Raw genomic sequence first — 17,248 nt, forward strand, 5'->3', positions numbered from 1 at the left:
TGTATAGATTTAGCTAAGCCTAAAATCGGAGCTCCTGATTGCAATAATTAACCATAAAGGAGGATCAGAAACTCGAAAAATGATCAATTGTGAGCACGTAATTGTTCAGCGTGTAGTTTTGCTATTTTTTTCCAGTTAAATTTTAACAAACCATACTCATTAAGACTAATTAAGTGTACCCGAGATTGTAGAAATTACGTACACAATATATTAGGGACTTTCCAAGAGACGATTGGGCAAGGAATATGTCGGAAAAAAAAATTAACAACGCGCCAGGGGTTAATTTACTCCGAAATTTTGTCCTTGCACGTACCCCTGACTACCTCCTCCCCCAACCCTCGAGTAATAACCTGAGCCCGTGATCCAATCGAGAAACCACTACCTATTCGGCAGCGGTCAACTTCAATTGAACACGCGATCTCCATGAGCTGTTAACCTGAGCCCGCGATATCGTCACGTGATACTGATCAGCGGGTACGGCGGCTGTCAATAGACCAATTTCGATATATTAAAATTCAGCCTAACGCAATAGACCTCAGAACGAGGGTCTGGGGAATAAACCCCACAAACTCTGTATTTATTCCCCAGAGCCTCGTACTGAGGTCTATTGTTTTAGGCTGAATTTTAATATATCGAAATTGGTCTATTAATCATAACATGGATGTCCAATATCAAAGATGTACCTATGGTAATGGTGCTTCTCTCTTATTTTTCAAGGTCTGGGGCTTGGCATACGGGCGTTATGGACGTACGTATAGGGCGGAAAGTCACTCCAAATTTTTGGAGATCGATGAGTTACCAAATTTTTTAAGGTATGGGGATAACAGGAGCTTCGCTAATATATACGATCCAAATCGTCCTCTCTCTCTCTCCCCTGATGAATAAAGTAGTCTTATGGATCTTGCCTTCAGAATACTTTTCCACCGATTCTAAACAATAAAATTTCGACCGGATAAAGTCTGTCGCGACTAGAACTAATCAACAAATGTTATCAAAATGTAGCTGCTCCCCCGGTTATCATCCCAAAGCCAAGTCGTGTTAATAAACAAGGACAATTCCCTCAGATTTCGATAAATGCTGCCGTCGAAGCGTTTAAATTCGCCAAAATCTAACTCTGAGAGCACATAATAGCGAGGCGTAGGGCGACTGAATGGAAAGAAGTCAAAAAAAGACGAGTTCACATGGCCTGCTCACATACTCACATGTTCGCCACATGTCTTATCACATGTCTTAGCATTAAACGGTACCAGTTTACTGGCCGTGACATGCCCCTGCAAAAATCAAACGGGGTGGCCATTTTGGTGTCCTTACAGGAATGTGGTTTTTTCGGCCGAGAACCGTGCACAGGGAGACCAACTCTGAAAAGCCACAGGTCAAAATTAGGTTTGCGTTCGACTTCGTCGAACGCAATTACCCCCGAGCCAAGCGACTATAGCGCCCTGGGCTAAAGCGCAGTTTCTTATTTGGGGTTAACTCTACGCGTTATCCTTATCACACTTCCTACCATCTCCGACGCTTTGTCTTTCCAGTTAGCGCTTCGATTCGAATTACCAGAATATTGTCGTAGAACATCAAGTTATTCTTATTCTACCCACCTTTATCGCCATTACTGCAACACCATTTTTCTTCTTCCGTCACGCAACAACACAACAGTAGTAATAATAATTTAATATCCCCATTATGTGACGCATTAATATTGTTACGGCAGTAAAGTCAGTAAAGCTAACGCTCAGTGTGTGACATTTACGTTATCTGCACTGACTTCTCATTTGTTGAAAACAAATTGTCTTTCTTTTGACAAGACAAAGGATTGTGTACCTCGCTGAAGGGTCGAGAGGGGGCGTTGCAAAGAGCTCTCAACCAACTGTGTCACGAGTACTGTTCGCGACATGGTATTCAGGCACAAAAAATCATCTGTGAAGGGCAAATACTTTCTTGCGTTTTGGAATCAAGGTTTCGCGAAAATGTTAGGACTTAAATTCGTAAAAATCCTTTGGTGCTTTGGAATTCTCACCCTTGTTAACTGCAACTCTGTAAAAGGTATGTTAAATGAATGTTGTAGAGTGGTCTATATTTATATCCAGGACGACGTAACTTACTGATCAATAAAACGGCTTGTAAAATTTATGTTCTCTATATTTAAAGTACAGTAGTATTCGCTGTGAAGAGTTCAAATTAAATTTCCAGCACATTTCAAATTTTATGTATGGAAAGAAACCATCACGAGGCTTAACCTTCCGAGCTTTAGGCTTTTCCAGCCATGACGGGTTTCGTTGTGGCGAGTCCCTAGTTTTCCTGTTAATATTAACTTTAATCCAATAACATGCAATACGGGTACAGCGGTATAATAAGCGTTTGATATTCACCTATTCTTTCTTTTTCACTTTAATACAATTTTCAACGCATAAAAGAAAAATATCCGCAGACTCCAAATGATTCACTTTCACAGATGAACTTCTATTTCAAAATTGTCCTAAAAGATTTCAGATGATCGTGTATGTAATAATATTTTTCTTGTTGGGCGTTGACGGCGTAGATGTCCTTTCTGTCAAAAGCGAAATTAAAAATGTTTATTTTAGGTTAAGATGGTTTGTAAAAGCATTTCAAAAAAAGTTAAATATCTTTCTTTTAAAACGAAGAAAAGACAGATACTTGACGAATTAAAGAAATTCAATTAAATGTTGCAATCCTTGCAATCCTTTCGGTCGAGATTTTAAACTAAACAGCCGTGTTAGCTTGAAATGAATCCTCTTTTTCACGTTTTCCGTGAGCCTCGTGATCATTATTATCATAATCTTCCCCAGTCCGTCGCTTGTTGAATCTCTTGACTCCCCTGTACAAACCTACAGCGGCTTACTGGACTAGTTATCCAATGATCAATAACTGATGATTTTTAATCCGTGAAACAAAATGTATTTGTTTGTTGCCATAATTAGAACAAAACAGCGAATTTCAATCACCGAGTTTTACGTTACATTTGTCGTAAGAATTCATTGTAAATCATCCATACAATTGCCATTCCCATATACGATGAAAATAAAGTATCAAACAACTACAAGAGAAGATGAAGAGTGAAGTAAGAGAGCCTCCATAGAGACCTTTATTCCCAAGGTAATCCCTATCATTTTAGTTTTTGATCATTGCCGATTTTAGAAATCCCAGGAGAGTCAAGAAATAGCTGATCCTGTGACGGGGATTTTGTTGACGTGGGCAGTGCAACCGGCTTTGCACGCATTTTTATCCTCCAAAAAAACATCTATGCAACACTCGTGATAACCCTATTCCCGGAAGAGCTGGGCATCGTGTCTTATAGAAGCTTATGAAGTATTACCTTGGGAGTAAGGCTTAAATGGTCGGTTATTAACCCTGTTACTCGCTTCTATGTTCCCCATATAGCTTGTCAAAATGTTATGCCCTGGTATCTTTGTAAATATTATAAATTCTTGAATGGCTAGGTGATGGAATAAAGATAACCAGTAATTAATTTTCTTTTCAATGCAGATTACAAAAAGACTTTTGCTCTCAAGTTTGTCGCACAGCCCACTGATGCAACAGTTGCCGAGAGATCAAATGTGACAATTCCTTGCAAAGCTGTTAGCTTCTCCAAGGTCACGTACAAATGGATTGATAACGGCACTGAACTGACAACCACGTCTGAAAGATACAGACTAAACGAACTAGACGGAAATTTAACTGTTATAAATATTACTCAGGATGAGTCTGGTAGATACAGGTGCATTGCAAGCAATCGATTTGGATCAGCATTGAGTTTAAAGGCAGATATACGCGTAGGCTGTGAGTATACTATTGAGTTAAATCCCCTCAGTTCGCTAACTCAACATTGAGATTATCCTGAATTAGCATTAACTTACATGTGCTGATTTTCTTTTATTTGCTTTGTCCTTCAAGTTTTGCAATGTTATATTCTTTTTATACTATTCACAATTAATCTAGAAGTCAAATTCAGATCTCATCATCGCTTGCCCCAAAATGTACTGCGTTTTGAACGGCACCACAAAGAGCCGTTTGAAAATTTTTCGTGAAGTTTTAGTACGAGGAAGAAATAACCCTTTTGATTTTACTAGGCAGTCGATCGAGTTCATAGAGTATGCGAGGTTTTCAAAATAACCATTTTTGGAATTATTGGATAAGGGTTATTTGTTTGTTTGTTTTTTGCGTTTGTACACCGATTTCAACACTCACGAATTCGGGTATTTGTGTAATATTTTTCGGGCAACAAGGTTTCAGTCCGAAGATGCCCGTTCTCCTATGCCAAAACAAGTGGCAAAAAAGTTTTAAAGAGCGTGCAACAAGAGTTGAAAGAATTCGTTTAATTCCGGGTTATTATAATTCCTCCTTCAGCTAATCATAGTATCTTGCTGCCTTCTACTCTCTTATCACTGTTGATTTTGTGTGATAAAAAAGCCTCTCTTCAACTTAAAAAAGACCTTATTTGATGGTAAAAAGTTGTGAGCCAAAACTGTTAACCAGGCGGGCTATTCAAAGCGCACGGGACGAGACTAAGCTGAAGGCAAATAATGCTGAAGCGCTTGGTGTGTTCTTCCCTCAATATCTTTAAATAAAGTAAAACATATAAGTCATATAACTTCGTGATCTCAAGGGTCCTCGAATTTAGGGACGGACCATTAGAAAAGTGATGGGGTGGGGGTGACTTTTTCAGCTTACAAGAATTTTTTATCGTGCCCTCTGCCTCTGCCGGATTTTTTTTTGCGGAGTCAAGTCCCCTGCACGAATGTTTTTATTTTTTTATTTTTTGGAGGAGGGGCGCGTAAAATTTTCCACTGCCGTAATCTTAATCTTGACACTCTCCACAATCTGAATGCCTGGAACAGGCTTCAAACAAGGACTTATTACGTTTAACAGTTTTTTTGCTTTACTATCAACGTTATACTCCGGGGGAAACATGATTAAGTATGAGATATATCCGAGTTGAAAATGGCTTATATATGCTGTAGTTCTATTGCCTAAAATGGCCCTGTATTGTAGTTTGATGTTTAGGGAAACATAAATTTTATTGAGTGGCCGTCCACTAACAAATATGGGGCCAAAGGCCCCACTGCGCTAGGGGGTTCTGGGGCATGCCCTTCCCCCCCCCCCCCCCCAGAAAATTTTGCAAAATTGAAGTGTCTTTGGTGCGTTTTCCATGATTTTCAGAGGATAAATTTAATGTATTTATCGGACTTGAATGATGCGTCGTTTACTTTGCCAAAAACCTAAAATAGATGAAACTGCACACGCTAAGCATATCTGTTGTGTAACACTTCCATGATTGTCTTTGATTTCAACGTTTGATCTTGATCTTAGGGGAAGTGTTACGGTTCGACATGTGTGTGCACATCTGTGCAGCCATCTTTTTTATACATTTCAGTTGTGCAATCCTTCCTATGTGTTGAGGCTTTCAAAACATGAATCAAGCAGGATCGCTGTTTATAGCACATTGACTATCACTTCTTCTTTGCTCAATTTTTTTTTCAGTCTCCTTCCCTTGAAATAATTTTTTTTTTTGTATTTTACCCACCCCACCCCATCACTTTTCTAATCGTCCGTCCCTTACAACAATTCCATTGGGTTTACGTGACACAAAGATCAATAGCTGTCAATCAGAGCGCCGATCATCAAACCGTCAATCAGAGCGCCGTCATCAAACCTTGTAGGAATGTGTCATAATTTACTTTCATATCTTATCAGATATTTATGGCCGAAGTTCTATCAACAATACCATTACTGCCACAATGCATTCGTCTGTTCAGTTTTCCATGAACGCTGTAAGAAGCTTTCCTGAGGCACAGTTTGCGTGGAAAGTGAGAAAACAAGGAAATCATAAGCTAGACGAGAAAATTGTTGATGGAGAGAGTAACGGAAGACTGCTAATCTCCCAGAGTGGTCATCTTTATATTATTGGCGCCCAGAGAGCGGACACTGGAACTTACACATGTGTGGTGTCGAATCCATCGATTGAGGAGGTCATCACTGTTGAGTTTTTGTTGACGGTTTTAGAAGGTGAGTCTTCCTAAAGATAAACTACCAGCATTTTAGCTGTTTCCCCTTAGGAAAATAGGGACGCCCCGACCCCCCACAACTTGAATATGTACCACCGTAGATCCTCTATTAAGCCCCCCGCCGGGCACTTTTTGGGGGGGAGGGGGCGGGGGGTTTATGAGAGAGGGGGCGGGCTTATTTAATTCCTAGTGAAACTGCTTTTTCAAACAGCCAGAAGCTGGTATCAATTCGCCATTTAACAAATTGACGTCAGTGTTTCATGCATCTGTCCTGTTATTGACCATGAATTTCGTCACAACATTGCTAAAGTTGCTGTTGATCCACGAGGTGATAGCCGAGTGGATCTGCAGACTACTTTGACAATGTTATCACGAAATTCATTGTCAATAACAGGACAGACGCGTGAAAAACTGACCACAATTTGTTTCTTACGATAACAAATTGTCAAATTGTCTGCCCTCGCTCGTTGACGCATTGCATAAACTATAAATTCATGTGTCTCTCCGCTTATTAACAATGAAAACTAGCCAATGAGTGTGCGAGAATTTCGGCAGTTATGGTAAAAAAAGAAATGGAACGCAAAGTGGAAAAGTTCAAGCACATGAAGTTGAAGGTCATACAGCCGATGATCAGAATCAACTTTCAGCACGTGGATAAACCATACCGGATCAGTCCACATGAAGTGTTACAGTCGTGATTACATTACTAATACAGTCTATCATTTATTAACTTGATTGTGTGAAATAAGGGGCGAGGGTAGGGGGCTTAAAAGAGGGTGTCTTGATAACTTTCTTCATCGGGAAAAAGGGGGGCTTAGTAGAGAGGGGGATTATTTGAGAAGGGAGGGGGGCTTAATAGAGGATTTACGGTATATATACGTGTACAGTTTACTCCTGTTCTCCTTACGCAGAACTGAGAAAACTTGCCAAACCCCCTCCCCCCACCCCTCCCCGCCTTCAAGAAACGTTTTGGTCTTTTTACCACATCTATCCTCTTAGAATTAATGGAAGTACTGTTTCCAGCTCATACTGGAATATGTACGTGATCAGTATCTAATTTATACTAACTGTCAGGTAGTTAGTTCTCGAGACTACAGAAAATTACGTAATTCATCCGAATTCTCAGGCCTGACATGAAATACTGTTGAGTACAAGTATCAGTGATGGTAAATTCCCTGAGATCGGACTGTATTCGCAGTTTCTTTTGGAGTACTTTCGAATGATCAAGGAATTTTTTGACTGGATAATATAAATCGTAGAGTGCTTCACAAAACGTTACTTTGATATATCAGTAACAAAACAATAGCAAATTGTCTTGATATATTTAATCGTAAAATCCAGTAATTGTGCCATTACACATTTGTGTTGTACCCGGCAGACGCTGTTGACCAACACTTGTCATTTCTCCTGCCACCCGTCAGTACAGAAACAACCGCTGGAGCTGCTAAGGTGGTGTTTGAGTGCATTGTGGCAACCGAAGTGATAGGGAGCAGGTAAAATGAGTTACTTTGTTTGGCGATATAAGCTATAACTGTCACTGAAAACTGAACTGGGCGTCACGGGATGAGTTTCAGAAGCACAAGGTGACTTGGAGTAGAGCTACTGGATGGGATAACAATCTTCACTGGTCCTCACCCTGTCACGCCTTTTGTCAGATAATTCCGAGAGATTAGCCCGTAACCATTTATACTCCTGGATGCATAAGGGAACTGAGGTATCGTTTGAGAACCAGCTGGACCAATAACACAACACAGTGATCGCGACCACGTCTCAAATGACTCGAAACCCAACGCATTCTTCTACCATCAAAGATTAAAGATCGATTTAAATTCTAAGAAAGGGTCGTCTCTTGTAATTCCATCCTCTTATCAGCCCACAGGTACCTTCCATCACATGGCACAAGAACGATTCAGAGCTAGATCCTGTTCACGACCCTAAGTACTCTTTCCCTAATGGAGACAACTCGAGGCATAAACTCATCATTAACCAACTGAAATTTAAGGACGCTGGTTGGTACTACTGTGTTGCTTCAACAAGGTCTGACTTCATCACCTCCCCACCAGCTCAGCTAATTGTTAATCAAAAACCAGGTGTGGTAAATAAGGACTTCAGTCATATTCCGTCAAGAAAGCAGTTAGATATAATGTGTGTCATACATTGACATTAATCAGGAGTCCATTAGTAGGGGCGTCCAACCTACGTCACGGCATTTGGCATTATTTACAGACCAATTTATTTTAAGACCATTTTTGCCGGGAAAAAAGACAGGTCCGATCCGCGTGAGACCTCATCCGTAATTTCGACAAAATAAAGTACACTAATTTCATCTCTAAAAACGTCTGGTGATGCGGTAGCATCAGTTAAATTCAATTTAAACTAATTGGTCTGCGAAAACGCCGTGACAGTATACATATACAAGGCAGTAGGACGCTTATCGATTATGGCTGGAGGAAATTTCACTGGCTTACTGCCATTTGTGCCATTGCTAAATACTAGTATAGTTATCACTAAATCTGACCCGTTTTCTTTTATTTCTGCTGATTGAAAACAATGTTATTGAACATTATTTTATGAACTAAACATTTTATTTGTTTTTTGTAAGCTATATCGCTCGTACTGTTCCAGTAACTTAGGCATCTTACCATGAATATGATCCAAACAATCAACTAAGGTAACTAAACCAACGCATGATATTCTTTACATAATACTCTCACGAAGTATTTACAGCAGAACAGTTTACCATATCTCGTTACAAAGGACGCAAAAAGTACTTTCTGGAAAAAAAATAGTTTGCCTTCATGGAGGCTGAAATTTCTTTTACAAAAATTTCACTCACTGCCAGTAGAATTTTATAGGGGAAAAAAAGTTTAAAAAATTCAAAAAGTCAAACGTTAACTACTCTGTTGTTCTAATTTGATGCTGAAACAAACCATTTGTCTTGATATACGAACAAACGTATCTCGAAAGCAGAACGGAAGTCGAATTTTTTTTCCGCGACGTAAGCAGAAGTATCGCGTTACAGTCACCATATGTGCAAATTAGAGTCAAGCTTTTTTACCTCAACGAAAACGCTGCAAAACATTTCATTTACATTTGGATCCCTGCAAAGTCACCCAGCCGTCAAATGAGCTCTACGCCACGTAGGATTACTCAATACAAATAAGCGATCGGAATAAACGAGGTGCCAAAGGTAAAACTGGCGATGGGAAGGGTATTTAGCTATTTAGTTGCAATTGAACCACACTGGCCTCGAATTTCTAGCGTTCTTCAGAATTTCTTACGATACCTTCTGAGTTATAGCGAATTTATTTGATCGCGCTAAAATCGTCACGCAGGCCATATTGTAATTGAGAGTATTTTGACCTTGAAATGCTGCTCGAAGATGGCGAAATACGAACTCGTGGTTGAGAGACCTTGAAATGCTGCTCGAAGATAGCGAAACGCGAACTCGTGGTTACAAGAACCTTTAAATGTTGTTAGAAGGTGGCGAAACGCGAACTCGTGGTTGCAAGAGCCCGCGTTTCTTGCCCCACATTACGCAAGACCACCGTGCGCGCCTAGTTTCATCAAATCGAGAACGCTTCGCATACTACCAACACATTTCTTACTCTTTTGAAATTCCTTGTATGTATACACGCGGGGAATCCTAGGGTGCCTCCTCGGGTTTTGGCCTTTGGGCCAAAACCCTGCGGGGGCAATAAGACTTACGCCTAGCAATGCACCCTGCCGTGCGCGTGAAACCAATATGTTGCACCACTGGAAACTGAATAAACAATTGTTGGATGAGGTTTTTGTGATATCCAGAATAATCGCGCTTCCAGCAAGCCTGCGCAATATTGATTCCATTTTAGCTTTTAAATCTTGCCTTAAAACATATCTTTGTTAGCTTTTAGCCTTTAGCGCTTAAATTATGTTATTGTTAAATTTAGTCTATGTACACATTTAGTATATTTTAATATTGTTATGCGCTTTTGATCACTGAATGTTAAAAAGCGCAATATAAATTAATAAATTATTATTAAATTGTTATTGTTAAGGTCGAGGTAGGAATTATCAGCCGAAGCCGAGACTGATATCCCTTACCGAGACCTTGATTATTCTGGATATCACAAAAACCAAATCTAATAATTGTTTTATTATACATTGAACGAAAAAACAAAATTGCTTCTTCACTGACTGCAAGCAACACAAAGCGCGCGAACTTGACATTATTACCCTTAGAAATCATGCACCGCAGTCATACATGACATGATTACCCGTGACCTTGAGTGTCCTTGACATGGTTCTTGTATAATCTGTAGCTAGATGATGTCATAACCGCTTATTTCGAAAATTCACTGTACGCTTTCGGCCAATCAAAAAACATATAGTGAGTTCAATGTATAATAATAATAATTATTAGCGCTCAGAATACTATCTAACAGCTTAGCAATCACTCACAGACTATCATCAAAACAGCAGCCTCTACCAGTTGACTGATCTCCTGAGTTTGTCAGCAGTGCAAATAGGTCATAAGATTTAACATGATGGCGCTAGCTGACTTGGTTAAATCAAATCTCTGAGTAAGAATCGGAAACTTTTGGAGTACCGTAAATCCTCGAATTAGCCCCAACCCCCCTCGAAGAAGCGTCCCACCTATCGGCCAAAATTTGAAATAAGAGTGTACCCCCCGTCCCATTTTGTGGACGAGTAATGAAACAACAAAGGACGTATAGTTTTCTTCGTATAATATTAAATGTAGTTTGTGAACACGTTTAGTTTGGGGAAAAAAAATTCAAGTACTAACGGTGTCGCGATTTAAACTTTAGTATTAGCTTTTAATGTCGATAAACAGCTTGTGTTGTTGTTTACGCGCAAATAATGTATTAAAAAAATGATCATGTCAGACCACGAATTGGGAAAAATTAAATAAGCGCCCCCCCCCACCTTGATGAAGTACCCCCTTGAACAAGCGTTTCCCCCCCCCCCCCCCATCTTCTCCTACATTTGAAATAAGCGCCCCGGGCACTAATTGGAAGATTTACGGTATATAAATGTTGTTGGGTTGTCAGTCGTCTTAATATGAACCTGTACAGTTCTCATCACACTGATCACTTTACATTTCAGCCCTTCCATCTTTCAAGCGGAGATTTCCTTCAGTAATCAAACCCTATACAGGAACAGATGTTACAATTGACAGCCATGTATCGGTTGGTAGCATTACTTGGTACAAGAACGCAGTAAAGATTCACTCCTCGTCCCAGAGTCCCAGACTGTCTGTGGTAACCAATGGCAGTCTCCTCGTACGTAACGTGTCAGAGGCAGACGATGGTCTTTATCAAGCCTTTGCTAGGACATCCGTGAATGAAATCAGTTCACCACCTGTTCAACTTCATGTTGTAGGTCAGTAAAATTTCTCCTTGTCCCTGACAGCTGCGACCTCCCAAAAATAATCAACTTCGTTATTAGACTGTTCAGGTACGTTATTACATTCTTCATCGTGATCATCAATGTATAAGACCATATGCGCAGTTAAGGACGAGCAAAGATGAGAGAGCTTAGTTTATTTTGCAGAGCCACATTGTAACTGTTTTGTTTTGTAATACAGCACGGAGTCCTCTGCGGCCTACGTATCCCACGACTTTGGTTTCTTCTAAAGTAATTTCCACTGAAAGTTTAACTACAAATGAACCAAGTAGAGTTCCTATGATAACTGTTCCTGCACAGCAGTCTACAACAAATACTCACGTGACCACTAAACAGCAGTTCACAACAGGCACTCACATGACCACTAAACAGAAGTCCACGACAGGCACTCATGTGACCACTGCGCATCAGTCAGCAACAGATACTTACGTGACTACACACGCGGCTCACCAAACTACATCTACACTATTGCACCATAAGAGAACTACAGCGGGTTCAGTCGCGCCGTATGGATCTGGAAACAAAGGTGATGATGGGTACTTTGATGTTCACATTTTTGTGCTGCCTCACTAACCTTTCCCATCCAAAACTTTAAACACTTAAACTGATTTCTAATTAGTTCATTTGATGATAGTTGTGAACATTTGTTGGATCATCCTGTTAGACACATTGTTTTGATGTTAGAAGAGGAAATGACGTATTGATCGATCTTTATGTTCAAGTTTTTTCTTATTTCCTTTTTCCATTGTTTCCCAAAAGTTTCCAACCTATATTAAAAACAGCAATAGGCTATTTCCGAGATGCCTTTTGCCCCTGTGTGAGAACGAGTCTTTGTGCAAAACCATTCATATATGAAAATGTGTTTCCCCTACAGGTTTATTTTCATGTATCATGTGAAAGGTTTTGCACGAGGACCCGTTTTGAAAGAGAGGCACAAAGTTACTCGGAGTTGGTCTATTTTACATTATGTTTCATATGTCACCAGTTTTACGTTAATTTCTGTTACGTGTATAGCTTTTTAATTTAAATATAGTCGTTTCTTGGTATCTTCAGGAAAAATGCCATTGTTGCTTTATGGAACAATAGGGGGAGGTGTAGTATTGTTGCTGCTTGTCATAGTATCAGTGTTCTGTTTCAAGACCCGTTCAAGGCAAAGGTAACTAATTTCCATTTGAATATTACTATGGCGGTATACAGAAACTTTTAAATTTTTGCCCTAAATGCAGGCCTCAGAGACTGATCCTCCATTATTTCCTCGACTGAATCTAGTCGTGGGTAATACAGATGGTTAAATATTTTTTACCCACTTGGCCTCATGTAAATCATCCTGTAGAGAAAGTGATCTGTTTCGCCAATCGCGGAAGTATGATTTTTTGATACAGCGGTTGCTATAAGTTACCTCAAATGAGACACACAAGAACTTAGACTTAGAGAGATTGATTCCAATACTTTTAGTAAAAAGGAAACAAATGTCCTTGTTTCTTCTTTCTAGGTATTCGAATTGCGTGTTTTGATGTTCATACATAACCTGTTCTAATTCACAGGTTAAGACAGGGAAGCATGAAGCTAAAAACTGATTCCGAAGAGTTTGAAATGACACTAGTCCAACCCAGGTACTAATTTTACAATCTTGTTAATAACTTGGACCTAGCATTAAGGACTGTGCAATAATTACCTGGAGGGGGGAGGGGTGGAAAATTAGAGCGGGGCAAGGAGAAAATGACAACAAGAGAGAGGGGGGTTGGATGTAAAATTTAATATGTGTGGGAATGCCTTGTTTGAAAAGCTTCAGAAATTTAAAGAAGACAATGTTCGTCAGGGGCAGTATTTCCTTGAGTACCTTAAGTTTTCCTGCACTCCAACGTGCGATGAAGGTTGGACAAGAGGTGTTCCTGTCCAACGTTCTCCAGTTCCAACCCTAGATGCTACTTCGCCTGGAAAGTATTAATCATTCACTCCGGCAACGTCCACTGGAGACCAGATCGACAAGTTTCTCCCAAGTGTCCAGATAAAGAGATTGTTCAACGAGGGAAAATTGCCCTCTTCTGAAGAAAGGTCTTTGCAAAAGGTATGTTCCCAGTACAACGTGGACGAGACTGCATGTAAAAGTTATGTACAGCACGTTGAGTTCCTCGATGCAAAAGCCAAAAAAAGAGTAAGAGAAAGGAACACTCTTCAGCTTATTTCTTGGACAATTGAAAAAGATGTAAAAGCGCTTACCAACAAGCAGCTGAAACTGAATCTAAAGCAAAAGGTTCTTAAGATAAGTGGGAGCAAGACTGAGTTGATTGATCGAGTTCTCACCCACGCACGCGGGAACTTTAGTGCCAGAGATGCTGTAGAAGATCAGGAATCTCCCAATTTATGCAAAGACGACACAAGCTTAGAGTCCAGTGATTCTGATGACTCTTCAAACGACTCTTCGACATGCATCAAAGAGTCATTTGAAGTGATGTTTGTACCGGAGGAAGAACTCCAACAAGTAAACTAGGTATAAGGGAATCAATGGGAGGAGACTGTTTTCAAGGAGGGGGGGGGGGTTAGCCTTAATATTATCATTATTATCATTAATTTTTGCCTAATGAGAGGGGGGTATGACTTAGTTTTGGGGCATACTTCACCCATTTCCCAGCCTCCCCCCCTCCAGGTAATTATTGAACAGTCCCTTATAAGTAATTTGGCAGGTGTGACCGCCTAGTTTGAGACGTCCTAGCTAAAAACCACTAGAAAAGCTGTTGATGAATAACGTTTAGACAGTTATAGTACGTGTAAATATGTTAATACATATTGCTTGTTTTTTCTTTCAGAAATTCATCCCCTGCAAGAACCATATCAGGTAAGGAGACCGAGCTCAATTTTGATAGAAAAATCTTGTTTGAGATGATTTGGACATTGACGCTGGAGGTCATCAATTTATAGATTTTTTTTGTATCCATCAACGTTTTGTTTCTGTTTAGTGCGCAGACTAAGGAACTCTAATTCAAAGCAGGATTTACTGGACATTCACAACCCAGATGAACGCCGAATATCCTTAGATACCAATGAGAATCAATTTATCACATCACATGGCTTTCAGGATCACGTGTCAGCTCACGTGAATCCCAAGATGACTATGGGTGAGTGATTTACCAAAAAAAAAAAGAATGATTAACAAAACTACGAAACTTGCAAATGATAATTCATTCTTTTTCTTTTCTTTAGAACTTGCCACCACTAGTACATCGAGACGACAAACAACGGGCGTATTTCAAGACGAGATTCGAGTACTTATCAAAGACGAACCCGATGACTTAACATACGACAGTGGCATTGAGGAGGAGACGTCCGATGGTCTCCGAAGATCTCCCCGCCATACAGAGTTTGAAGTAAGCGAAGAAATAGTCGAATGTATTCCACTCTACCAGGCAGTCAAAAATTCCAAAAATGGCAATATCTCTTGTCAAACTGACGCCAAAAACGTAAGAGAAAAATCTGTAGACAAAACCGTCGACGAGGACCTTACTAAAGTTCCCGAGGTTGAACCATTCTATCATGTTTTGGAAGGACCTGGAGACGACTGTAGTGATACTATTCAGGCGAAGCCTGGAAATGGGAAAGCAAAAACAGCAAGTTTTTATCAACCTTTGATGCTACCTGTAACTGAGCAGGAGAATTTAACAAAAAATGTAGACACTGGACATGGCCGGCGGGATGAACTTTCATCATCAAATACTGAATTTTATCAGTCCTTGACCCCGCCACAGCATGACAACTCACTGAATGACAAGTTAGATTTGACATCAGAAGTTGGCTTAAATGAAAAGCTCGGCAACAATAACAAGGCTAGTGAGCCATCTAGAGCAAACTACCAGCCTCTTCTCCACAGGAACCTCTCTCATTTGCTTCCACACAGTGACAGGCCACTAGCTGTCACAGGGATTTATCAGCCTTTAAGAGGAAGTCCCGAAAATACAGTGCCTCTTATAAGGTCCTCTTCAGCTCCCCAAAGTACTCTATCGCATGCTCTGCCCCAGTCCCTCACCTCCAGAAACGAACAGGGTAATACAGACCCTGTTTATCAGGCAGTGGCCGATGAAGAGCGGTGCCCCTTGAACCTAGACGATCCCAACATTTCATTTCCTCCGACAGAACGGCGTTCCCCGTTAGTAAGTCCTGTAGCGCAGAGACGAACAATCAATGAACCGACATACATGGCAGTTCAGGTGGTGAGTCCCCCGCGACAGAATCGAAGAACGTTCAACAGCGAAACCGAGCCCAGGTATAGTCCATCACCTTGTAGGAAGAACCCCTCCACTCTGCAACGTCCAGGCTCCAATGCTCCTAGGGGCCACCGACGAAATCGTAGTGAAGGTGGTCGTACTTTGTCTGCAATGGTTAATCCCTCGGGTGGAGCGAGATCGAGTCCTCCTGTTGGTGCACGCCCCCCTATCGCCTTGCCTCGTCATCTTGGCCATCGTCGGAATAGGAGCGATATCGGACTTTGTCCCATTGATCGCACTCAAGAGCAGCTATCAAGGCGTTTGACTTCAACCAGTGACAGCGGGATTCCACGCACGCCAAGCCTTGGATCACCAGGAACGCAAGAGTATCCGAGATCTGCTAGCGATACGACACACTGTAGGATTCATATCGGACCTTAGTAGGCTGACATTACAGTTTGCTTTTGATCTTTAGGATCCAAAGAGTCTGGAATGTGTTTCTCCGACGAATCTTTACGCTAAAACAAGTACCAGGAAGACATTATTGCTTTATAACATCAATTAATAGTAAAAATTAATTGTTCGAAGTGCATTTTTCTTTAAATGAGCGACTGACTGATTTTTGGTCACTTAATTAACAATGGAAATTATCTAAGAAACTAAATGATATAACACGCTCTCTGATTGAAAAGCAAAAGGTTTCACACGTCGCTATTGTAAATATGGCTGTAATGTTTAATTTCTTTCTTGAGAAATAGAATTCTGCTGCTGAGTGCAACTGCCATCTGCAACCCGGCAGTGTAATTTGGAAACTTGAAAGTCTTAATTCGCGCTTTTCAGTAACAGCAACAGCAATTGATCCAGGATCATGAGTGGCAAACAGAGAAGGCATGTATTGAATGAGCGCCGGGGAAACGATTATGTTTCCACTCCAATTTAAAATCATTGTAAACTTTGCTTGGTTTTAACTTTGCCTTTTTCTGATAGAAAAGAAGTTCTTATAATCGTTTTGCAGAAACATTGTCCAGGACGTTTAGTCAATTTAGGCCAGTCGATAGTTTATGAAATATATTTTAATTCTCTAGTCTTCACTGAGTAGAATAAACATTCAATTTCTCTTTACTTGTCTCGAGGTTTTTAAAATACTAGCTGGAATGTTTTGAAACATAGAATGTATGATGTAATTTGCGAAAAACCAACCGAAATGAAGGCGTGATCAATCATTGCATGGTTGTAATCGTAATTTTGGCAATTGCAAGTTAAGCCCGAAAAAAAAATTCGGCGCTTCAACGGCATTTGAAACCATGGCCTGTGCGTAAGCGCTGCAGTGCTCTGCCATCAAATTACGGGCTGACTTGCAATTTTCTAAAATATTTCCGTTACAGCTGCAATGATCACGTATGCTTTCATACGGTGGCAATTTCCTCTTTGGTAATAGTGACTTTGTAAATGTTAGCCTTTATAGCTTAGTGAATTAAAGTCATCTGTATTTTGGTGAAGAGTTCGCTGACCATGAACTTTTTTAATTACGGTTAGTTGATACTCCTAGAAAAACAAAATGATCCAAATAGCGATCGGCAATTTGGTCGATGATGGTGGCGAGGACGAAGAAGACAACGATGA

The 17,248-nt window shown here is 40.3% G+C and overlaps 1 protein-coding gene across 1 annotated transcript; it reads left to right on the forward strand.

Annotated features, from left to right (window-relative positions):
- The first annotated feature begins 1,772 nt into the window (after nt 1–1,772).
- On the forward strand, nt 1,773–16,228 carry LOC145490263 (uncharacterized). The gene is made up of 12 exons (XM_081469387.1): nt 1,773–2,040; nt 3,502–3,795; nt 5,710–6,021; nt 7,399–7,513; nt 7,893–8,110; nt 11,127–11,402; nt 11,608–11,952; nt 12,480–12,582; nt 12,971–13,039; nt 14,234–14,262; nt 14,384–14,542; nt 14,628–16,228. The coding sequence occupies exons 1-12, from the start codon at nt 1,890–1,892 to the stop codon at nt 16,064–16,066; spliced, it is 3,510 nt and encodes a 1,169-aa protein (XP_081325513.1). The 5' UTR covers nt 1,773–1,889; the 3' UTR covers nt 16,067–16,228.
- Nucleotides 16,229–17,248: the final 1,020 nt, after the last annotated feature.

This window comes from Orbicella franksi, chromosome 6, assembly GCF_964199315.1.
Source record: "Orbicella franksi chromosome 6, jaOrbFran1.1, whole genome shotgun sequence".
NCBI lineage: Eukaryota > Metazoa > Cnidaria > Anthozoa > Scleractinia > Merulinidae > Orbicella > Orbicella franksi.

Bases quoted from the DNA above. Each gene is read 5' to 3' on its own strand.
- LOC145490263 (XM_081469387.1), top strand. From the start codon at position 1,890: ATGGTATTCAGGCACAAAAAATCATCTGTGAAGGGCAAATACTTTCTT. The intron at 6,022-7,398 runs GTGAGTCTTCCT...TGTACCCGGCAG, and splicing joins TTTGTTGACGGTTTTAGAAG to ACGCTGTTGACCAACACTTG. The intron at 8,111-11,126 runs GTGTGGTAAATA...TTTACATTTCAG, and splicing joins AATTGTTAATCAAAAACCAG to CCCTTCCATCTTTCAAGCGG.